General features: G+C 55.2%; 9 protein-coding genes across 9 annotated transcripts; 5 read left to right on the top strand and 4 right to left on the bottom strand.

Moving 5' to 3' along the window:
- Positions 1-1,609: 1,609 nt before the first annotated feature.
- On the top strand, positions 1,610-3,023 carry C8A04DRAFT_35947 (Delta(1)-pyrroline-2-carboxylate reductase; the record flags this gene model as incomplete). Its single annotated transcript, XM_062783353.1, has 3 exons — positions 1,610-1,856; positions 1,949-2,738; positions 2,825-3,023. The coding sequence occupies 3 exons, from the start codon at positions 1,610-1,612 to the stop codon at positions 3,021-3,023; spliced, it is 1,236 nt and encodes a 411-aa protein (XP_062638598.1).
- Positions 3,024-3,575: 552 nt separating this feature from the next.
- Positions 3,576-4,031, top strand: C8A04DRAFT_26987 (uncharacterized protein; the record flags this gene model as incomplete). The annotated part of the gene is made up of 1 exon (XM_062780122.1): positions 3,576-4,031. The coding sequence occupies one exon, from the start codon at positions 3,576-3,578 to the stop codon at positions 4,029-4,031; it is 456 nt and encodes a 151-aa protein (XP_062638597.1).
- Positions 4,032-4,123: 92 nt separating this feature from the next.
- On the bottom strand, positions 4,124-6,066 carry C8A04DRAFT_35946 (uncharacterized protein; the record flags this gene model as incomplete). The annotated part of the gene is made up of 3 exons (XM_062783352.1): positions 4,124-5,783; positions 5,844-5,943; positions 6,003-6,066. 3 exons carry the CDS (start codon positions 6,064-6,066, stop codon positions 4,124-4,126), a joined length of 1,824 nt encoding a protein of 607 aa, XP_062638596.1.
- A 348-nt stretch (positions 6,067-6,414) lies between these two features.
- C8A04DRAFT_35945 (P-loop containing nucleoside triphosphate hydrolase protein) lies at positions 6,415-7,397 on the top strand (the record flags this gene model as incomplete). The annotated part of the gene is made up of 2 exons (XM_062783351.1): positions 6,415-6,480; positions 6,540-7,397. The coding sequence occupies 2 exons, from the start codon at positions 6,415-6,417 to the stop codon at positions 7,395-7,397; spliced, it is 924 nt and encodes a 307-aa protein (XP_062638595.1).
- A 485-nt stretch (positions 7,398-7,882) lies between these two features.
- Positions 7,883-8,923, bottom strand: C8A04DRAFT_26984 (uncharacterized protein; the record flags this gene model as incomplete). Its single annotated transcript, XM_062780121.1, has 3 exons — positions 7,883-7,968; positions 8,023-8,818; positions 8,879-8,923. The coding sequence occupies 3 exons, from the start codon at positions 8,921-8,923 to the stop codon at positions 7,883-7,885; spliced, it is 927 nt and encodes a 308-aa protein (XP_062638594.1).
- Positions 8,924-10,255: 1,332 nt separating this feature from the next.
- C8A04DRAFT_35943 (uncharacterized protein) lies at positions 10,256-12,382 on the top strand (the record flags this gene model as incomplete). The annotated part of the gene is made up of 1 exon (XM_062783350.1): positions 10,256-12,382. The coding sequence occupies one exon, from the start codon at positions 10,256-10,258 to the stop codon at positions 12,380-12,382; it is 2,127 nt and encodes a 708-aa protein (XP_062638593.1).
- Positions 12,383-13,563: 1,181 nt separating this feature from the next.
- C8A04DRAFT_35942 (uncharacterized protein) lies at positions 13,564-16,832 on the bottom strand (the record flags this gene model as incomplete). The annotated part of the gene is made up of 5 exons (XM_062783349.1): positions 13,564-14,724; positions 14,799-14,867; positions 15,660-15,769; positions 15,859-16,640; positions 16,714-16,832. 5 exons carry the CDS (start codon positions 16,830-16,832, stop codon positions 13,564-13,566), a joined length of 2,241 nt encoding a protein of 746 aa, XP_062638592.1.
- A 1,320-nt stretch (positions 16,833-18,152) lies between these two features.
- Positions 18,153-20,507, bottom strand: C8A04DRAFT_35941 (uncharacterized protein; the record flags this gene model as incomplete). Its single annotated transcript, XM_062783348.1, has 3 exons — positions 18,153-18,179; positions 18,571-19,333; positions 19,387-20,507. The coding sequence occupies 3 exons, from the start codon at positions 20,505-20,507 to the stop codon at positions 18,153-18,155; spliced, it is 1,911 nt and encodes a 636-aa protein (XP_062638591.1).
- A 396-nt stretch (positions 20,508-20,903) lies between these two features.
- On the top strand, positions 20,904-22,687 carry C8A04DRAFT_26979 (cytochrome P450; the record flags this gene model as incomplete). The annotated part of the gene is made up of 3 exons (XM_062780120.1): positions 20,904-21,232; positions 21,339-22,480; positions 22,545-22,687. The coding sequence occupies 3 exons, from the start codon at positions 20,904-20,906 to the stop codon at positions 22,685-22,687; spliced, it is 1,614 nt and encodes a 537-aa protein (XP_062638590.1).
- Between the last annotated feature and the right edge of the window lie 321 nt (positions 22,688-23,008).

Here is a 23,008-nt window from a genome sequence, read left to right as displayed (position 1 = left end):
AGAGATGAACTCAAGGTAATCCAGTCACAGAACCTAAATTCTACTCTCTCTCTCCATAACTGGGGGGTTATCAGTTTCGCCTTTCCGAGAAATCGCGTACTCCTCCTCCCAGCCGTCATACCCTTTTGGATACTTCTGGATCAGTTGTTGTATCGTCCTCATGGCACTAACCTGAATGTTAGCGCATGCCCGTCATTTTCAGCGCTGGGGTTAACTTACTCTCGTCTGAAACGAAGAGAAGAGCTGTATGTAATAGACGAGTGCAAGTCATATCGGCTGCCGGAAGTGGAATGTGAGCAAGATGCCTTGGTGTATCAACGGCCCCAGGTGATGTGGTGGTAACTTACATCGAGTATAACGCATCGCGGTCGTCTTGATCTTCTTTTGGTTCTGAGCTGGGAAAGTGGTCGGAGTATGCTTTGCGGTAAGGTTTGCCAAACCGATCCGAAGGGCCCTCCAGGTTCCGATCTCATCTGCGATTCAAGAATGTCAGCATTTTCTGAGCATCGCTGACGTCTGAAAATGCCTATAGCACGTACATTCATGATGCGCCCAAAACACACACGCGTCGAACACGATGGGCTTCCCAGTCGCTGTGTCGGTGCAGCAGTTCCCATACCACAAATCTCCGTGGATCAAGACGTGCGTAATAGAGTTCAGAATAGTGAGCGGTCTCAGGAGGCGAGGGATCACCCTATCGTACAGCTGCGGGACTTCTGGCAATTCTGCGGCCGGGGTCAGAGGGAAGGTGTCAGTCACCCAAACCCATATAAACCCAAACCCATATGGGTACCCAATGGTAATTATGGGTTGCATTTGGTTTTTACCTACGCGGGTACCCACGGGTAATTTCCGTGGAAACACTCGTGGTGTAAGGGACCGAACTCATGACTTGATGCTGTTGTTCCTTCCTGACAATCCGCACGACTAGGATTCTTCAATTACTTGTTGTAAGTCAGTCCTTTCAGGTTCCGTCGAGGCAATTACATATCAATATGTGAGACTCTCTTCGTATTTTCCAATAATTAGGCAAACCACATCTGGGGTCCCAGATTCTCGATATCTGTCAACATCCCTAGCCTAAGCAGCGAGCTTCGATGTCTGGTTTTCCGGGGCCACGGACCCTCGGTCACTCCACGTGGGGCACAATTATCGGGTGAGGGGATAGTTGTCAAATGTTCTACATTGATGGACGTTCTCGATTCGATCATGTCCGCAGCGCTGTTTTGGACGGGGAAACAGGCTGTGTAAGGCGGGGGTCTCCGGTATTTGTCGCACGTCTTATAGCAGACTAATATGTTCACTAAGCACAAGTTTTGACCTGTGAGTACACCGTACCTACCTAGGTACCTACCTACCTTAGGTATCTAAGTGGGTCCGTGTGTGAGAGCCATGCCCGGCCAGCCTCGGCTTTAGTGGGGTCCGTGGTGGGGTATTTCTCTCCGAACCGGCTCCGAGCCCGGCACACCCACCGGGCATCCCATCCGATCATCGAGTACGAGTCTCTCTCTCCCACTCTTCACCACCACTATGTACTGACTCACCAACCTTCCCCAACCCTCCTTTAGGATCCCCAACCCCAACTTCACCTCCCCCATCGCCTCCCATCATGACCCTCACAGTCCTAACCGACGACCAAATCCGCTCGGTACTCGAAAATCTCACACCCGGAGAACTGAACGGCTTCCGCGATGCCCTTGTCTCAGCCCTGCGCGAGTATTCCGCCAGCAGCGGGAAGATCCCGGACGAGCCTACATCTGTGCACCAACCCGAGCGTATCTCCGTGCACAGCGCCGCGACTGGAGCCACCACGCTGTTTATGCCGTCGTGCAATTCCGCAGGGCACGGTGTCAAAGGTATTCTTCATCCCATCTCCATCCCATATCATTATTCTTCATCCATATCCCGACATATTGACCCAGAAGAACTGACACCAACCCCTAAATAGTCGTCTCCCTCACATCAGCCAGCACCACAACACAACCAGCAGGAGCACCAGCAAAACCAACCATCCGCCCCACAGGCGCCATAACCCTCTTCACGCCCCACGGAAGTCCCCTCGGTATCCTCCATGCAAGCTCCCTCACAGCCTTCCGCACCGCCCTGGCCTCTCTTACCCTCATCCAGCAGCGAGTCCCCCCTTCAGCAACCGGCTTGAGGCTTGTCCTCTTCGGCTGTGGGGAACAGGCGTATTGGCATGCGCGTCTGACACTCTTGGCTTGTTCCTCCGGCCCTGGCGGGCCAGGGGTCGAGAGCGTGGTGTTTGTGAATCGGCGGGAGAGCCCGGCGTGTGGGGAGATACGGGCGCGGTTTGGGAAGTTGAAGGAGCAGGGATCGGGGGATGGTGGTGGGAGTGGGCAAAGTGTGGCGGAACGGGAAGGGTGGGGTGGGTGTGTGGTGAGTGTGTTGACGCCAGAAGTGGAAGGGGGAGAGTACAAGGGGAAATGGGAGGGGGCGTTGCGTGAGGCGGATGTGGTGGTGTGTTGTACGCCGTCGACGAGGGCGCTCTTTGATACGGCTGTGTTGGATGGGGATAAGAGGAAGGGGAAGTTGGTGGTGGCGATTGGGAGTTATACACCTGAGATGAGGGAGTTACCGGCCGAGCTGGTTGAGCGAAGCCTTGGAAAGGGGGATGGGGATGGGGAGTCAGGTGTAATTGTGGTGGATACGAGAGAAGGGGCGTTGAAGGAGGCCGGTGAGTTGATTGCGGCTGGGGCACAGCCGGAACAGTTGATCGAGTAAGTGGTGTCCCTCTTTTTGTCTGTTTGTGTTGTGAGATGTTTCTAGGCAGAAAGTTGAAAGAATGGCTAATACGGTACCATAGACTGGGGGAGATTGCCACACTCGCCAGCGAGGACAACACGATGGCTGGAAGCGGGGACCATGGTCTGTCTCAAAGGCTCCAGAAGGGGAACGTCATCTACAAAAGTGTTGGACTGGGCTTGATGGATCTGTCCGTTGGGCTCCATATTGTTGAGTTTGCGAAGCAAAAAGGTATTGGGACACACGTTCAGGGATTTTAGACCACAGTCAGAGGTTTGGTGCACTTGATCGTAGAAGGAATATAGTAGGAACCGCATATACCGGTATCTAGGTTTCGTTGAAGTTTTGCTTCTTCTTCCTCGTTCTTGAAGTTCTTGCCCTTTTCGAACCCCCCCCCCTCTAGCCTTCCTTCCTTTCCCTTACCAGTCGCCCTCAGCACAGTACCTTCCTAAAATATAAACTGGTACGGACCCTCATAAATTAACAGGTACATACATGTAGTTACTGTACTGTATGTACATACCTGCACAACTCAACACTAGGACCACGGCGCGCGCACAACCTCGTCGTTCATCCTCCCCCGAGTTCTTGATTTCCTCGGGCCCGTTTGAGGGCCCCGAAAGCCTTTTCACAACCGATCATAACGCCGACATCCCGCCCGACCCGACGCGAAGTCCTTCATTGCCCTGTATCGTAGGCAACGTAGTCAACAAACCAACCCGAAGAGGCAGACCACCACCATCACCACCTATCATCTACCACGAGACCCAAAATACCAACCCACAACACAACACCACAACAACCCACGCAAAATGCCCCCCCTCCAACCCCTCCTCCTCCTCCACGCCCTCATCGAAACCCCCGCGTCCCTCACCTTCCTCCACTCCCCAGACTCCCAACTCTCCCACGCCTCGCCTGACGCCCGGCTAATCCTACAGAGCTACGGCGGCCTGCTGTTCGCAACCAACCTTTTGGCTTTGGCTATCGTGCGGTATGAGGACGGGGCTGGGATCGGGGACGAATTGGGGTTTGGTGGTGGAAATGGAAGTGGGACGCGGTTGAAGGCTCTGGCGTGTTTGTGTTTTGCGGTGTATCATGTGTGGCCGGCTAAGAGGGCGTTGGTGAGGATAGTGATGGAAGGGAAGGGTGGCGGTGGTGGGAAGGGGGGGAAGAAGGTGTTGGGTGGACCGAAGGTGCATCTTGTAGTGCATGTTGTTATGTTTGGGTTGTTGTTAGGGGGTGGGGTGCTTGGATTGTTAGAAGGGTGATGAGGGAGACGGAAGCAATTATAGGGTTAGTCGTGTGATATCCAATTGCTCGCATTAACTGGCATTTGAATCGAGCACGCAGAATGCTACAATTAGTTTCTAAACAGCCGAAGCCCTTCCTCCTCAACATCAACACCACCCATCTCTTCATCCGAGACACCGTCCTCATCCTCGCGCAGCTCCATCTTCTGCCCAAACAACGTCCCAAACAGGCGATCGATCGCGTGATCCTCCCACGACCGCCGGTCCTCGGGCGCCATAAAGTTCTGCAGCTTCTCATGCACCGTGTACCGCAGCTTGCGCCCTTTGCTCGCCCGTCGGTCCACCGTTTTCCTTGTCTTGGTCTCCTTGAGCGCCGCCCACCGCACCGTCGCCACGGAATCGCCCGGCGCCCCGGAGTCGCTGCTCCGCTGGTCGACCAACTCCTTGAGCAAGAGCTGGTAGAAGTCGGCATCGTCGTAGATTTCGGGGTCCTCGTCTACTTTCTTGGCTGCTTGTACCGGTGCGCAGGAACGTGGTGTCCGCGCGCGTTTGACCAGGCGTTCTGAGCTGAGCAGTTGCTCGTCCAGCGCTGATACCAATGTCTGGGCTTCCGCGTTGACGAGTTTCCGCGTTGGTAAGGCGGCGTTGCTCTTCTTGACCCTTTCGGACCATTTGTCAAGCACTTTGCGGCGATGGGAGTGCGATGCGGCTTCCACCGCTTGCATGCTCTCCCAGATCTGCTCGCTCGGCGTGCTGGCGTCGATTTCACGTTTCCGCTTGTCGCCAATCTTCGCTTTGCTGCTCTCTGGCATAAATGTGTGTCGAACACTGTCGATTGTGTTCCAGAGTTTGACGGCTGCTTCCTCGGCAGCCTCGTACGCTTGTGTTTCTTTTTTCTTGCTCTTCTTGTTGCTGTTGCTGTCGTCGACCACGCTGAACGAGTTGGCCGCTACCAGCGCTTTCTGTAGTCGAATACGCAGGTTGAGAATGGAGTCGAATGCACGCCGTTGGGCGCGTACAGCGACGCCCTTTTCTGCGTCTGCCTTCGCAGCTTGTGACATAGCTGCTACGATGCTCTTGTGTCCTTCGGTCGCCATCTTTCGGAGCTGAGCCCGTTCGTCATTCGGGTCTTCCGATCCGGCTTCGTCCTCGCCGTCATCTTCGTCGTCCTCGTCCTCGTCCTCGTCCTCGTCATCTTCTTCTTGCTCTTCATCTTCTTCACTGTTCTCCTCATCGTCCACCACAAAGCCATCATCCTCGTCCTCATCCTCCTCATCGTCTTCGTCTTCATCCTCTTCACCATCGTCATCCTCGCCAGACAACTCAGCTTCCATATCAAAAAGCTGTGCGCCGTCCTCGTCCACTTCAGAGCCCTCCTCAGATGCCCCTAGCTCCACACCATCCTCTTCACCCTCGTCCTCCTCTTCCTCGCCCTCCGAAGACGACATAAAGTCCGCCGCGGTCGCCCGCTTTTTAATCCTCCCATTCACCTCAGTTTTAGGTTTTGATTTCCCGCCGGAGACCAGTTTCTTGAGATGTTCGTCATCGCTTTCGCAGAATGCATTTTCGCTGCTGATTTCTTCGTCATCCACCACATTATCGGCTTCGAGGTCGGCAGTTTCTGGATCGTCAAATTCTTCTTCGCTGTCGCTGTCCTCCCCTCCTTCTACATCTTCATCGCTGCTGTCTTCTAGTGCTGCCCGGCTCACACGTGACCCTCGATACTCTGGTCCTAGGGAGACGGCGTCTTTCTGGCGGAGCTTGCTTTTCCTAGACGGGGGTTAGACAAACAATGCGGTTGGAAAAAACGTTGCGCAAATGATCGCGTACCCGACGGCAACGTAGTGTTCCGTGCCAGCGTTCTCGTCGGCCGAATCCTCGCTTCCATTGTCGTCGTCGCTATCGGGGATTTCGTTTTCGATGTCGAAGTCTGGGGGACACAATTGTCAATGGAATTTGTGCATATGCCAATGTCAACGAATTACCTACCCTTAGCGATCTTCTCCTCGAACTCATCGAACCGCCGGGCCCGGCCTTTACGCGCTGTCGGCATGATGTGCGATTTGTCCCTTTTCGTTGTTTTCTCGTAGAAGAGACGGATCTTGTCGCACCCCACATGGAAATTTTTGGGCGATTGGACCCAAGGATTGATCGGAAATTTTGGCGGTGGCTAGCGGCAGAAAAGTGTTGTGGCATGTCTTTGGGGACGTCAGTTACAGGGGTACTCCCCACAGCGGAAGCTGTGAGTGAGTTCCATCTGCAGTTTGCCATTGGTTTTCAACATCATCGGTCGACTTGTATGGTTGCAGCATGTGAGCTTGAATTTCAGAACTTTGTTTCTTAACATAATCTAAGCAAAAAACAATGTCCATATTTACCATCCCCAGGTAACCGGCCCATCATGAAATCACATATATCTCGCCGGCTTTTTCACACCACCAGGGCACTCTGCCATGAGAACCCTCTTGTAAATCCCCCTCTGCCTTCTTTCCCCCATACCTCCCATATCTAAACACAACCCCCCAGGGCCTCCCCCAGAAAGGCAGCATCCCCCGTTTCCAACGCGGTCTCCCCACCAAACGCCCCATCCGCGGCGCCGCGCACATCCTCGCCGTCTCCTCCGCCAAAGGGGGCGTAGGCAAATCCACCATCGCCGCCAACCTGGCTCTAGCCTTCGCCCGCCTCGGCCTCCGCTCAGGTATCCTCGACACCGACATCTTCGGCCCATCCATCCCCACGCTGTTTAACCTAGCCGGCATCGAACCGCGCCTGCACCCGGCCACCAACCAGTTACTCCCGCTGACCAATTATGGCGTGCGCACTATGTCGCTGGGGTATTTGCAGCCGGACGAGGCGGCGCCTGTGGTGTGGCGCGGGCCGATGTTGTTGAAAGCGGTGCAGCAGTTGTTGCATGAGGTAGATTGGACGGGGGGTGATGGTGGAGGTGGGGTTGATGTGTTGGTGTTGGATTTGCCGCCGGGGACGGGGGATGTGCAGTTGAGTATTGCGCAGCAGGTACCGGTGGACGGGGCGGTGGTGGTGACGACGCCGCATGTGTTGGCGGTTAAGGATGCGATCAAAGGGGTGGGCATGTTTGGGAAGGTTGGGATTCCGGTGATGGGCTTGGTGCAGAATATGGGGGTATTTGCGTGTCCGTGCTGTGGTGAGAAAACGGCCGTGTTTGGGGGGAATGAGAAGGTACTTAAGATGTGCGAGGAGCAAAGTATTGAGATGCTTGGGGATGTGCCATTACATCCGAGTATTGGAGAGGATGGGAGTCGCGGAAAGCCAACGGTGGTAGCCGAGCCCGAGTCTCCAAGGGCGGCTGTATTTATGGATGTTGCGCGGAAACTGGCGGGGAAAATGGGATTGGAGGTCAGTTAACAGAGGAATCAAACATACCAGGCGCTATTTAGTGAGGACAGGGTATATTCTTTCAGCCCGGAGGCCGAATCGCCTCAAGCATCGTTTGCTAATAAAAAGCCGTGGTTTACTTTGGCACAGAAATAGATGGGTAAAAGTAGCGTAGCTGGCACGATGAGTCCAGGGTATCTCATTATAAGTATATCAAAGCTACCTATTCATTGCACTTCCTTAAATAGCGCCCGCAGGCGATTGACAGAGGTATCGCTGTAGCGCAAGCGCAAAGCTAGCTGATGGAATTTGAGACCACGTTAGCCTCCATATGTAAACGAGAGTAGCTGGGGATGGAGGAATCGTAAACCGGGATCATCCAGCGGAAGCTCCAGCCTATCCCACAGTCCGCTGAAAACAGGACACCACCGTGTGGTAGGGTCGCTGCAGTGCGAACCGTTCGGTCTTGCGTTGAGTTGTGACGATGCTCTGAGAGAAAGAAAGGTCACGTTAGTCTAATCTAGATCTTCATTTGGCTGGTATACGTGGCGGCTGCGGGTAGGATCTTTCCGCATGGTCTGGCCAGAGCCGGTGAAGCCGACTGTTGATGGGTTAGCATGCAAGTTAGATTCGAAACGGTCGGCGGATTTCTTACCTCGTCCATGGAAACCCTCTGGTGTGCGAAACATGCTCTCCTTTTTCGCTCCCTTGCCAAACTTCCCTTTCGTAGAAAACTCTTGCCACTTGTTCTTGCCCTTCTCAAGCTCCTTGGTGGCCTTGATTTTTTTGAACTTCGGTTTCGGCTTCTCATCGTCGCCCTCTGCCCCCGCCTTATTTGCCGCCTGCGCTTGTGGGTACATATCGGCGGCCGCAGACATCACGATGCCGTTGTTGGCTGGAGTTGGGGCGATTGAAGATGGGGTATCGGTAGACGTTGGAGTGGATGCTGTGGCCGAACCGCCAACGGCGGTCGAGTTGGTTGAAGCAGAGGTGCCATCAGCCTTGCGCTTCTGTGCAACGGGGCGAATATCCTTAGCACGAAGGGTCTCGACAGTATCATAGCTCTTGAACTTGACCGTGTAAATGGGCGCCGTGGACGAACCAGTCACCGCGGTGATACGCGCTGGATAGAAACCCTTGTCCCCCGAGAGCCATTTCGCCATGACACTGTCGTTAACCTGATATGCAATGATTTCGGGTTCTTTCTCCTTCTCCCTTTCCTTCTCCTCTGCTGACGCAGCTTTCTTAAATGCTGGGTGATTCTCGCGAGACCACTTTGGCTCGGCGGGCGGCGGTGATGGCGCCTTCTTCGGCGCTGCAGGCTCGCTCTTAGGTTTCAGTTCGGCGAGCGAAACATCGAGAAGTTGGATCATCTGCTCCAACTCAGCCTTGAGTCCTTGCAGTTCGGCATTGTCGGGGTCATCTCGGAGGGATACGGCAACCAGTTCGAGCTAGACGAGGGTCAGTTTAAGACAGTAGATGATGGACGTGTTTCTTGCTCCATGACGCACCTGGCTCTCATACTCCTTGCGGTCTGCCTCGAGTTGCGCGCTCATCTCAGCACAGGGGTCGTTCTATGACAATCTTTCAAAATGTCGAAAATGGGGAGGTGGTCGGATCGGTTGTGGTTAGGAAGTACGCGGCTGAATGAGGGGGTTCGTGGAAGATGGAATTCAAGCGCCTTTTGAACCTCTTCAGCCCGTCGCTAAGGTTCTCTAAGGAAGGGGCCGCACGGGCCAAATGTGGTGGCGCTGTAAATTACGGGTCCAATACGCGTGATTTCCATGTTTGGTATTACCTAATTGTCCTCAAATCACCAATATCCGTGAATATTAACATTAAACCGCTCGGTTCTCAAAACCTACCCAATTCTTGTTCCCCTCAGCTGACGGACCTATAGTACTGCGGCTCAACCCGTGCCTCGTCTTTTACTCCGAAGCCTTGCGAAGCAGTTCTCATGCGACTTCAATCAACCTAATTGGCTCAGTAGTTCTCAACTCCACGACTCAGCAGATTAAGCTCCTCGTGTAAATATAAACATTCTTTGATTCACACGCGACGCGGAAGAATTTAGTACCTCGGCGTCCTGCCTCCCCCCAAACATTAGACACGTGGTGTAAGAGGTACAAGCGTCCCGAGAAAAGCAGGCAGAGCAACATTGAAACTTCGGCGACCCCCTCACCTTGATTCTCGCTTCATCTTTCGCTGCCACGTGAAACCGGTTCCCCGGAAGAAAGCCATGTGGATTGTGGAGGTCGGTCTCACTGCGGCCGATGGTTCTGGCTTTGGGTGTGGTGTGGGTGTCAATTGAGCCGCTCCACCAATCAACGGTCAGACCTTCCAAGCTTCCGTCACCGCTTTGGTGCTCGGTCGGTCGGCGGTTGAACACGGGCCATCGGGGAAGTGGAGGTCGTCGGGGGCTTTTGAACAGGACCGATTTCAGAATTGACTTTTCTTAAGCAAACAAGTCACCTCTCTTGCTTCATCGTGTTACATCCATCGCGGCGGCTCTACAACCCTTATCTCAATTGGCAGCACAGGCTTCGCGGTCAAGCCTATACTTTCGGATTGCGGCTTCGTGATTCCCTTACTCCCGCGGCGAACCCCCACCTTTTCGCGTTTGTCAATGACGAATTAAACGTTGCGCTCCCACTCAACGGTTTGTTCGCCCCTCGGCCGCAAACGGTTCGGCTCGATTTGACTATCGGGGAACACACCTTGTCTTTCGCCTCGCTTCGCCTGTCTACGAGCCAACAGTCGGTTTGTAAGCTCACAATTCCACGGCAGACGACCCCGTGCCACAGCGGCACTCCAGCGGCGTTGTTCGGGCAAGGAATATTGTGATTAGGGAGAAATAGGGCGCACAAGAGACACACCATCAGCCTGTCATGGCGAGGGACAGTGACGGCGACGGGTTGGGCGCCAACCAATCAAAAAAGCCACCCGCCGCCTGGGTTGACTTCGACGAACCACAGCAGCAGCCTCCGCAGCAGCATCACCGAGTAAAGAGCCAGAGGCACATGGTTGGCGGTGCTGCAGGAGGGCGTCTTCATGCGCGGATCCCCTCATCGAAAGGTTTCCCAAAACATCACACGACAGCCACCGCAAAGACGAATCGCAAGCACGGATCCCTCTCCCCCGAACGCGGAACTGGCGCTGCTCTGGCGTCTCATCACCACCGTCGCGCGACCTCGGAATTGAAATTGTCGACACGCGACCCGTCGTCAACCAATTTGAAGAACACATCCTCGACCAACCTCAAAAAGAACACATCACAAACCAACCTGCTGAAGCGAAATCGCTCGCACGCCGAGGTCACCAAAAGGACAAAGTCCGCCACGAATCTCCAGCGATCACTCTCCAATCCGGCAGTCCACAAGTTACGGTCTTCTGGAACTGCCAAGGTCCAATTCAATCTCGCTGACGACGACGACCAGGACGAGGCCCAGGACGACGAAGACGAGTGGGTGGATGCCAGCTCATCTGCCTCACCTCTCCTCTCTCGACGCGGCTCAGCTGTCAGCTCTGCGCACACGGCCAACCCAACCGACGACGAGGAAGACTCGGTCGTCGGATCGCCGACGCCCCGCGCTGAAGTCCATCGGACTTTGAGTAACGGAGCACAGAGTGAGGCACACATTGACGCGCGTACCAGCACTCACGACGCGCCACAAAGCACCGACGGCAGCCTGCCTCGCAACAAATCTAACTACCTCACGTCTCGAATCCTCTCCCGAACCTCATCACACGGCGCACCGCCCATGATGTCTGCCGAAACCGCGTCTGCCCGACCGCCATCGATACGGCAGCAGTCACCGCCCGACTCGAGCCCTAGTCCAGCACAATACCTCTCGAATACTCCAGGTACCGCTGGATCTTCCCAGGTCCGACCGGGTAGCAGTGGCAAGGCAGAGCTCACTTCCAGATTTGTAGGGAATAACAGCCAGGAGCCCGGTTCTGGGATAGCGGGCGAGTCATTTATCCTAGCTGCCAACAGAGGTGGTCTTTCCCGGGCCGCGTTGAACGGGACGGATGATGTTAGTGTACCCAAACGGCGGCAGTCACTCGGCGCGTTGTCACAAGCCCGAGGCATCGATGCTATCAACGCACGTCGGGCAGCGGCAGCAGCGGCCGGGGATGGGAGCGACGACGATGATGACGAAGAAGAGCTCACCACGCGGAGAACTCGCTCCCGGCGGAGCGGTGACTACGCTGCGCCCCGCGAGATGAACCGAACTCAACAGAAGTTGAACCTCCAGCGCGCCAGTTCCAGCCTCGAGCCAACACAGGCACGTCCCGGCATTGGAATGGGAATAGGCCCATCAGGCGTCGCGGCCGGCGCCGTGGGAGGTTCGAGCTCGTACGACTCCAGAGACCCGCGGGTAACCAAGACCTTGGAGCGGACCGGCATGGAGTACCTCACTGTGCGCCGCCACCTCAACCCCGTGGCCCGGTCGATCGCCCGCGTGATGCAGCTTCCGGGGTTCGATAATAGCCGCCGCATTCCGCGCCCAGGCACCGCCTCGTCCTACCACGTCTCACGCCTGTCTGAACAGGTACCGGTGACGCGCAGCTCCAGCATGACCGACCTCATCAATGGCCACGGCCACAACGGCGGACACACGAACGGGGATAGGAATGGACGACGGCCTCCTACCCCTAGGAGCGGCGGTGGTGGAAGCGTCTTTTCAACCCTGCAAAGTGCAAGCTCGAGTCTAGGAACCGATGGTGAAAATGACGAGGACGTTCCAACCCGGATCCATGAACGACCCGGCCTGCCCAGACACAACCATGTTCTTCGCAATGGTCATGGTCCTAACAGTCATCACGCCCACAACGGACACAACGGTCATAACGGACACAACGGTCATAACGGACACAACGGTCATAACGGACACAATGGCCACGGACTGAGCGGGTCGAGTTTGGTAGATGGCGCCGAGGATGCCGGCACAGTGGCGCTACTCCGGATGATGTGGGAGAAGAACGTGGACCTGAGCGCAAGCCAAGATTAGAAGGATTGGCCGCAAGCTCGGGAGGGATTGTACAGGGTGCAAAGGGAGGACAGCCAGCGGAATGATAGAAGAGGAACCAGGCCGGGGTTACTACAGAGGCTTTTCACGGCCCCATCGTTCCGTAGCGAAGGAGCTCGACCAAGACAAGCCGGAGATCACGGCCTCGACGGGGCGGGGGAAATCGCTCGTCCCACCCTGTTTCGCCAGGGGCCCTGGTTACCAAGAGCAAGAGCAAGAAGACCACCAGAACCAGCGGCTTCGGCACCGGCAACCCCACCGCGGACGGATTCCAGCCGTGGATCTGGCCTCTTCTCGACGGTGAGATCGGCACTGGCATACTCGACCATTGCGCCTCAAAACATCCCGACGACAGAGACTGCTACTGGGGCTACCGAGGATGATGACCCGAACGAGCCACCTGCGAGTTTGCTCGTTGAGAGGATCGATCGCCGTTGACCTGGTTCTGACCTTCATCCGCTAGTTTTTGGAAGGAGTTATCAGGTTATCTTGTCGCAGACGGGGTGAAGGGATGCGGGGCGAGGCGTTCGGGCGGATTTCCTGCCGGGTAGTCACCGCTTTTGTTATTCTTAGTCAACAATTTAAAGTTTTTAAGGGTTTCTCACAAAGGGAAGAGAGAAAAGTTCACAATCAACCCGGAAGGGGTGTTGTGGAAAGGAGTCTGGAGCAGAGGAGAACCGGAGTTTTTATTTTCATGATGATGACTTTTAGAGTGCGCCCACCATTCAACTGTCGAGCGGTCTACTGATATCATACAAGCGTTAATTCACTTATTTTTTTAACGGCAACGTAGTCCTCAGATCTCGCAATGTGACCACTGTTGGTAAATCGGAACGAAAGCAGGATTCTTCTCGAGGCATGAAGTCCGTGGTGTTTGGGGTCATTAGATAAGATAACATTAGTATCATCGTACGAACACCACTTCAAACAAGAAAAATCAGAACACAGATTTCGCTCTCCATATCGCTCAATTAGAGTCATATCATCGGTTTCAGCCTATGAATTTCCCACCAGCCGACCGGGCGTGCATTGCTCTAAATAAAAATACAGCGCGCCATCATGCCATTAATAGGAATAGACAAAAGAAAAAGGTATACAAAAAAGCCTTCCCCCCACTACGCTTTTTATCATCCATCCATCCCTTTCACAAACTAAATTCGCATTTACTCGGCAACCCAGACGGCCGCCATACCCATCCCAGTGCCGACACACATGGACGTGACACCAACCTGCTTGCCCGTCCTCTTCAGCTCATACAGCAGCGTCGACACCTGGCGGGCACCAGTGCAGCCAAGCGGGTGACCAAACGCGATGGCACCGCCCTTGGGGTTGATCTTCTCCAGCGGCAGGCCCAGCTCGTTGGCACACCAGAGGCACTGGCTGGCGAACGCCTCGTTGATCTCAAAGATGTCGACGTCGTCCTTGTTGATCCCCGTGAGCTCAAAGACCTTGGGGATGGCCTTCCAGGGGCCCACGCCCATGAGGAGAGGGGGAACGCCGACGATGGAAGCGGCGACGAACTTGCCGAGGATGGGCTGGCCGAGCTTCTCGGCGGTGGAGCGCTTCATCATCAGCACGGCGGCGGCGCCGTCGCTGACCTGCGAGGCGTTGCCGGCGTGGATGGAGCCGTCCTTGGCGAAGGCCGGGCGGATCTTGCCGAGGGACTCGGCGGTCACGCCCGCGCGGACGCCGTCGTCCTTGTCAACGGTGATCTCCTTGGTCTCGCCGGACTTGGGGTCCTCGAACTTGACCGTGAGGGGGTGGATCTCTTCCTTGAAGAGACCCTTGGCCTGGGCCTCGCCGGCCTTCTTGAACGAGTCAGCCGCGAAGGCGTCCTGGCTGGCGCGGGTGATGTTGCGCGCCTTGGCCATGTCCTCGGAGAGGACACCCATGGGGACCTTGCAGTTGGCGGCCTCGGTGTGGGCCTCGAAGGCCTCGGAGAACTCGGAGACGGCGCCCGGGCCGTACTGGGTGGACATGCTCTCGACACCGGCGCCGATGCCGACCTCAATCATGCCGCTGCGGATCTGGTTGGCGATGTCGACGCAGGCCTGGAGGCCGGACGAGCACTGGCGGTTCAGGGTGCGGACGGCGGTCGAGTCGGGGAAGCCGGCGACGAGCGCAGCAGCCCGCATCTCAGTGGCACCACCGCCGGGGGCCAGGACGGTGCCGACTACAACATCCTCGACGAGGGCCGGGTCGATCTTGGAGCGCTCGAGAATGCCCTTGAACGCGCCGGCCATCAAGTCGGCAGAGAAGGTATCCTTGAATTGGCCCTTGCCGCCCCTGCAGATGGCGGTCCGGAGCGCGGCGGTCACGACGATCTGTGCGAACCATGCGTTAGCATATGCGGATTTGCTGGAACGGTCTAGGGCTTGGAAAAATCGGGGTGCCATACATCATCGGGGTTCTTCTGCAGAAGCTTGGCCTTGCCGCCACCGGCACCGCCGGTGATCTGGTTGCCCAGCTGCGAAAGACGATCGGTAGCTGTCGCGAGCGTATTGTCAGCAAAGTCGTCGCGGGCATCCGATGAGCCGAGGATAACCTACCACCCATGGTGAATGTGTGTGGTGCCTTGTTTTTATGTGTAGAAAGGATATTTTTCAGGAACAAGAAAAAGACGAGAAATTAGACACAGCGCAAGAGTTGGACACTTAAAAAGTAGATGGCGAGTTGAAGTTATGGGTTGACAACAGCCCCGGGTTTATGAATGCTTGCTCCGGAAAGAAAAGCTGGGGAGTTTGCCTCGGGCCCTTTTCCCCCTGCGCAACTGGTTTCGCAGCATCTCGGCCCCAGAGTCGGCTTGACCCCTGCCGTGGCGTGTGCCTTCCGGGCCTGCCCCAGGTGATGTCAGGACGGCCGAGGCATTGCCGAAGAAGGGATAGCGTGGGGCGGGGTGCATTGCTCAGCAACGTTCACATGCTTGGCCTTGGCACTCTTCGTGCATTTTGCTCTCCTGCGCCCGGGCTGCCGGGCTAGGCCTGCTCATGTTTTCTTGGTTCTTTATTTTCTTGTGATATTCACATGCGAACATACGATTACTGAACCGTGGGTTTTGAGGCTCAGGTGATGTTGGTTGATTATTTGAAGTTTTGAGCGATTCTGCAACGAATACGGTAGCATCGCCAGATCCCACATGCAACGCACGCAACTTCGCGCTCAAAGGAATGGGACTGCCAAGCTGTTAGGTCAAACGATGACATTGATTCCAAAGAAACCCTTCCTCTCCGTTACACCTTCAATTGTGGAATGATTTGACCTTCTCCACCTCGTCGTAGCTGCCCATGAAGATACCAGACTTGTCGTGAATGTGCTCGGGCACCACTTCTAGCATACGCTCCATCTTACTGTTGAGCGCCTGGCCGCCGGCTGGGAAAAACATGGAATGTCAGCAAAGGGCATTTTGATGAAGAGAAGAAAAGAGAAAAAAAAGCTGAAATGGAAAAAGGGTAACTCACCATTCTCAAACACCATGGCCATCGGCGCGCACTCGTACAGAATCCGCAGCTTGCCCTTAGGGCTCTTCTTATCGGCGGGATACGCAAAGATACCGCCATACAACAACGTACGGTAAGCATCAGCAACCATGCTGCCAATATACCGCGCGCTGTACGGCTTGCCGCCCTCAGGCGCCTCCTTCAGCGAATTGAAGTAATTCTTGACATTATCCTCCCAGTACAGCGAGTTACCTTCGTTGACGGAGTAGATGGAGCGCTTGGCCGGCAGCCGCATGTCCGGGTGCGTCAGGATGAACTCGCCGAGACCGTTGTCGAGCGTGAAGCCATTGACGCTGCCGCCGCGCATCGTGATGACCAGCTGTGCCGAGGCGCCGTACATGGTGAACCCCGCGGCGAGTAGCTCGCTGCCTGGCTTGAGGATGTCCTCTTTTGTCCCCTTCGACCCTTCGGCAAGCTTGTGGATCCCGAAAATCGTGCCGACTGACACACCCGCGTCGAGGTTGGAGCTGCCGTCAATGGGGTCGCAGGCTACGGCGTACCGGGCGTTCTCGCTGTCGCGGAAGAAAATGATGTCTTCTTCCTCTTCTGAGACCAGCAGCGCGCACCGCCCGCTTGACCGCATCGCCTCGATAAACAGGTCGTTGGAGATGACATCTAACTTCTTTTGCTCGTCGCCGGTCGTGTTGGACGACCCGGCCAGTCCTGTCAGGTTCACGAGTGTGGCCCTCCGGATGTAGTAGGCGATCGACTTGAACGAGAACTGCAGCGCGTGGCAGAGGAGACTTGCCGTGGGGGCGAAGCAGATGTTAGCTAGTTGCGAGCATAAGAGGGAATTGAGGGAGTCCGGTGTCATACGTAAAGTCTCCTGTTGCCTCTTTGTGTTTTACTTGCTCTTCCGTGAGGAATCTGGTGAGCGTGACGATGTGGGTGTTGACCTTCTCCCCCTCCACCGGGCTGGACCCGTTTGTAGCCATGGTGATATGTTTAGGTGAGTGTGCGTAGTGTGTGCGTGTGGTTATCTGTCGGAGGGCTTGTATTCCAGCTACAATATCTCGATATGTCGAATAATATCACGGTGAGAGCGTCGTAGAGTTGGATTGTCTGGTTGAGAAGAGACCCAGAAGAATTACACAGTAAGCCGCGGCGGACGAGCCCGGGACTATAGATGATGTCAAGTGGAGTAGGGATTCGAGGTGCTGAATCACAAGATCAACACAGATAAACCAACCAAACCAAATTCAGATCAGGTCCAGGAAAAAAAAGGTCGAGAACAATGGATGATCCCGAACTTTATCTTCCCAGTCAGATACCTCAACACACTTCGGCATAAAAAGGAAAAGCCGCCCCTTCACCCTCCAATTGTCCAAAGTTGCGGCCCGCGTTCTCGATCCCATCCGTCCACCTATCATTGATCCGGTTCATCTCCCCCCGGAATCGTCCGTCCCCTCCGTTTCCAAAGCACACACCCACCCGACCGCCCGTCTCCAAAACTAGTAGGACGATACTCGAGGTACCAAACCGTTAATACCTCTTGTGCCTTGGGGTACACCCCCCTCTGATGTCAGACCAACCCGCTCCCGAAGACCCCTGCTCAATTGCCCCGCAGCAACCCCACCAACAACTCCATAGCCGCGCTCTGCCGACGACGGCCGAACAACGGACAGGGGCTCTTTCCCGGTCTCTTCCTTCATCTAGAATAAGTAGAGAAAGAAAACCCCGTTATCTACCAGCGTCCATCCCGACGCTACCGTTTCAGCCGGGGATGCGCTCTTTATGAATTGTGCTGTGTAGATAAACTGCATAGATAACCCGGGAGTGGGAGCGGGTTATCCATCCGGGCGAGGGGAACGGGAAGGGGGGAGGGGTGGATCGTGTACCGGCTGTAGTGTATGGACGTGTGTCTGAATTGGAAGTACAAAGTACTGGTACCAGGACGTGATCCGCTACAACGACACCCCCCCGTCCCGAACCCGGGCGCAATCGCGAAAGAGGATTTCCCGGTACCAGATGCCACTCGCTCGGGTTATGTTTCGACCTTTTGGGCCGAGCGGCGTTTGTTAGTCAAGCTGAGTAAATTAGTCCAAGGCTTTCTGTTCGCTCTTAGTCCCAACAATTTTTTGCCTTACCGACTTATCAGCTAATTACGACTAATCCGCGAGGAGTACATGCGGGTGCTGATATTTTCGGAACAGAGGAAACTTGAGATGCACGAATGAGGTTGGCGAATTCTGCTTTGGTGTTGACAATTGGGAAACCCCTTTTCTAAGGACTAGGCCCGGGCGCAGGTGACTAGATCACCTGATGGCCCCAAACTTCTCTTTCTGGGGATCATAGTATCCATGTTTAGCTTTTACGTTTGGTTTGCAATATCGTTGGTTTGGCGCTGGCCTCGTGACCTTCTCGGGTTTTGACGGAGGAGGATTGGTATCAGGGGCTTGGCAGCTGCGCATATTGAACCCTAACCCCCGTTCTTGTGGACGTACCCAAAGGATGAAATGTCGTGTATATGTTTTTGTCGTAGCTAGATAGTCTATGGTCCTTGAAAATCGTCCCGGTGCCCGAACCCAAGAAAAAAGAGTCAATCCCCTATTCTACGCCGTCTGTCCCACAATGAAGGAAAAACCAGAACAGAGGAGAAAAGACGAAAAAAGGAGGACGTCATGAACAGAGAACTTGCATCGCAAATCTCTGGTTTAACCCTCCCATGTCCACTTCAGCATCGCCAGGCAGCTGATACCCTTGATCCAACCGATGATGGCTCGCCCACGCCCCTAGATCTACCCTCCGCTCCTTGGGCCCGTGATATTTATTCAACCCCGGTAAGAGAATCGATCGATCATTGTTGGCGTACGAATACCCGTCCCCCGTCTCCATCAGCGCTGGCACAAGCTTCCTTACACGATACCCAGTCTCCGGGTCCGGTGCCGTGTGCCAATCGCTGACACCAAAGTTGGTATCGTTCGTCGCCCAGGCGAGGTGGCTGTTCTCGGAGGTTTGTTCGAGGCAGGCTTCAATCACGCCGTCGGAGACGCCCATATAAAAGTGAGGCGAGACGTCAGATGGGCGGGCGAGCGACCAGATGCCGCCTGGGCCGGCATGGGGCCGGAGTGAGCCGGAGACAAACATTCTCGAGTTGGGGCGGTAGTAGATGTCCTGTGAGAGGTTGTGCCAGTGGCATGGCAGGCCGCGGACGTGGTTGCAGCGGGATCGATTGGTAGTTGGGGTAAGGAAGGGGGGCTTCATGAAAGGTTGGTGTGGCCTCGGGAAAGGTTCGACATTGCGACATGGAAGGCCTGTCGTGTGGTAATAGCTTTTGCTCCAGCGGAAATCGAATATTTGGATGGCGAGCTGGCTTCCGCCACCTGTTATGAACCTCTCCGTGCCGTAAGCCATGAGTGAATCGGCAGTCAACCAAGGATCGACGTTGTTCTGATAGATGGTGTCGAAGGCCGAAGGGGTGCGAAGATCTTGGAGCCTGGATGGGATGTGAGGTTAGTGGGCTATGCGTGAATGGCTGAAGTAACGTACCTGATAGTACCATCCCTCCATGAGCTTAGGAGGAGGCTTGTCCCCCCCTTCGCGCCAGAATGAAGGTTAACAGGCTCCAGCGCGCTGAGGGCGACGTTACGCTGAAATTTGGCGTTGAATTCTTTCTCAACCCTCTCATTCTTAGCCGCCGCGGAGAGAGACCACCCCGTCGGAGTGCGAGTGAGATAACGCAATGGATTCTTGGCTCCAACCAAGGCCAAGGCAAGTGAATCGCCATTCTCCATCCACTTCGCGCACCCGAGCCTGGTTTGACCGGAGGTCAAAGCCCCACCCTCCTTCAAGTCGTAGGTTTCTATGGGAGGTATCTCGGCAGCACTCTCCTGTGGGATATCGTACATTCTTAGAGTGGTCTTGGCTGCTGCTGCAACACGGGGGCCGTTGCTACCGTTGAACACATCCAACGAGTTGATCGCATCCGATGCCGCAAGTTGCTGAAATGTAATGTTTTGGTCGGTAAGGGGCCCAAAATGTGCGATCTGTTTGCCGAAGTCGTCAGGCTCGGCGGATATCAGCGATAGTTCGCCGCTATACCGGCCGGTGATGATGGCCTGTTTACCACCGTGCTTCACAACCTTGAGGGCCTTCACATCGTCATACCCGTTGCGGAGACCAAATTCGTTGCCCTTCAGCCTATGCCACGATGTTTTCGAGACTTGTCCATGCCCTCGGCGTTCCCGGTAGCGGGCGACCACGTCTTCCCCACCCCCCCAGACCACGAGTTCTCGTTGTGAAGTAGGGTCGAACGTGGCATCTACCACCGCCATGAACGAGCCGATGGCTCGGCCATGACCCCGGTCTTGTCTCTGATGCTCGCGCCGAGGGAGCAGCGCCTGGAACTGGATTGCTCGTCGGTCCCAGCACCGGCTCTGCCAGGTTAGAGATTCAGCCAAATGCCGCCATGTGTGATTTCCCGTGGCCGGAGATGGGACCAAAAGAGACGGGAAACTGTTTCTGACGAAAATGCGCCACCCGTCGTTCTCAACGAGATGCTGGAGCCGGCGGCAGGAAAGCCCAACGGCGCGAAAATCGCGGGCGCAGTCAAGACTGGCAAAGATGAGGAAAAGGACGTCGTCGGGTAAATCTGCAAGCTGATGAGGCATTGCAGTAATTTACTCGGTTGAAGCGTTATATGTGTTTGTAAAATGTGATGTGCGTTAAGTTGTTGTTGTCGTGTATTTTGTTTTTGAAGGGTCCATCTTAATATCTGTTTGCAATTATATCCACACAAGCCACACCACACGTGGATGATGGCCTAAAATGACGGGAACCCGATTTTCCAGATGGCAAGGCATTCAGTCAACCAGTCACAGAGTGAGTCAGCATCGCGGTTTCCCAAACAGGCAACGCCCTGCCGGCAGTGCCACTAAAATACAGGGGTTTTGAAGGCTATCGTTCCCCGCAGAAATGGAGGGGTCAATCACAACCTTAGAATCCCGTCGTTGGCGTTGACTCTTCTCTCTCTAACCCTCTCCAGACAGGGCGAAACAGACTCGAGAATGGCTCATCTGGGTGACTGGGCAGGCGCAGTTGCGTTGGCAGTCTTTGTGCTTCTGTTTTACCAATACATCATCTACCCCGCCGTTTTCTCGCCCCTAGCACGAATCCCGAATGCCCAATGGTCAGTTCCCTTCTCACGCATCTGGATCCTGTGGGTTCGGTATGCCCATCGAGAAAACAAAACCCTCCACAGCGCCCACCGGCGACTTGGGCCCATCCTGCGAGTTGGACCGAACGAACTCAGCGTTAGCGACCTCGATGGCGTCCGTACCGTTTACCAGGGAGGGTTCGGGAAGCCTGTTTGGTACTCGGTCTTCAACAACTATGGGTAGGTTTCATGAAGCGAGGAGTTCAACGGTTGGGCGATAGGTGTGGATGCAACACTTTTGTCAAGGTTCTTTTGCCCACACACTCACCTCAATGCTCCATCAAAGTGTTCCCTGCATGTTCTCGGCCCGCGCCGGGCCCGAACATTCGGCACGCAAGCGGTTGATCTCACACGTTTACTCCAAGTCGTATATCCAGTCGAGCCCAGCAGTCGCTGCCCAATCACATGAGATCCTTTATGGCAGGCTTCTACCGATACTCGAGACATCCGTTAACCCTTCCCAGGGGCCGCACGTCATAGATGTTTATTCGGTCTTCATGGCGGCCACCATGGATTTTATCGCATGTTACATTTTTGGACTGGGCCACGGGACTAATTTTCTCGGCGATAAAGCCTACCGGGAGCATTTTCTCGAGCTTTACAAGGCCCGTAATGACTCTGGATATTACGACCAAGAGCTCCCCCAGCTGACGAGGCTCTGTCGGAAATTAGGGATTCCTCTATGTCCCAAGTGGGCGGACAAGGCAAACCTGGAACTTGGGGAGTGGTGCTGGGGTCTTTGTGCCAAAATGGAAGGTTATTTTTACCCCGTGAACGCCAACGGGCCCCCTGCCGGTTCGGTTGTGGACCAGCCCATCGTATGGAATGCGCTAGTCCACGGGTTACAAAACGAATCGTCTGAGAAATGGCCGTCATCGGTGATGTACCCGAGTAGCCTCCCGAACCTCAAGCTATCGGTCGCATCCGAGCTCTTTGACCACGTTCTCGCTGGACAGGAAACAGCCGGTTTGGTTCTGACGTACCTCAGTTGGCGACTATCTCAATCGGTCGACCTCCAGCACCAGCTCCGGGCAGAACTCCTAGCCCTCGTTCCCAACATGCAGCTCACCCCCGACAACAGGCCCGTAATGCCGGACCCAAAACAGTTGGACAAACTCCCGCTGCTCCACGCTGTGCTCATGGAAACGCTGCGCCTCCACGCACCCATCCCAGGCGCACAACCTCGAGAGACACCGGAAGTGGGTTGTCGGATTGGTCCCTATGCCGTACCAGGAGGTGTTAGGGTCGCGGCGTCGGCATATACCCTACATCGAGAGGAAAGTGTCTTTCCCAAGCCGGAAGAGTGGGACCATACTCGGTGGCTGCCCTCAAACGCTAATGGAGAAGAGAGGCGGACGATGAATAGGTGGTTCTGGGCGTTTAGCTCGGGAGGGCGGATGTGCATCGGGTCGAACTTTGCTCTCCACGGTGAGTTGGTACCGTTGATTGAGGGTTTGCAGAGCGCTAGCCGGTTGGTGCTAATTCCCTGCAGAAATGAAGTTGATCATTACTACGATCTACTCGAACTACACCACCCATATCGTTGACGACGAAGGGATGGAGAACCAATCGGATGGATATACCGGTCGGCCTGAGAAAGAACGGTTGTTTCTTCGGTTTGAGAAGGTGGTGTAACTTGTACCTACTGCAGCGTTCAGCAGTCATCAACCCATGCACCTGGCTGTTTGCAGGCCACTGTTCCCCGCACTGCCAAGGCGCCAAGAGATCATCGTGCATTTGACAAGCGCAGCCATTGTGGTAGGCTTGGGTGTTGTCTGCGGCTGAGTCCGGCTGGGCGACGGGCAGGGTCATGAGCTTGTTTTTCTCTGCTGCCGGAAGCGTGTAAAAAATGTCGATTGAGACCAGCCTCGTCCCCCACCGGACTCTGCGGATGCCTAAACGAATGAGCTCCAAGAAACTCATCGAGATACGCTGTGTCCAATCACTTATCACCGC

Source organism: Dichotomopilus funicola, assembly GCF_033296635.1.
Source record: "Dichotomopilus funicola strain CBS 141.50 unplaced genomic scaffold C8A04scaffold_17, whole genome shotgun sequence".
NCBI classification, from domain to species: domain Eukaryota; kingdom Fungi; phylum Ascomycota; class Sordariomycetes; order Sordariales; family Chaetomiaceae; genus Dichotomopilus; species Dichotomopilus funicola.
The sequence above is the reverse complement of the archived record's forward strand: the minus strand, read 5'-3'. Positions and strand labels throughout refer to the sequence as shown.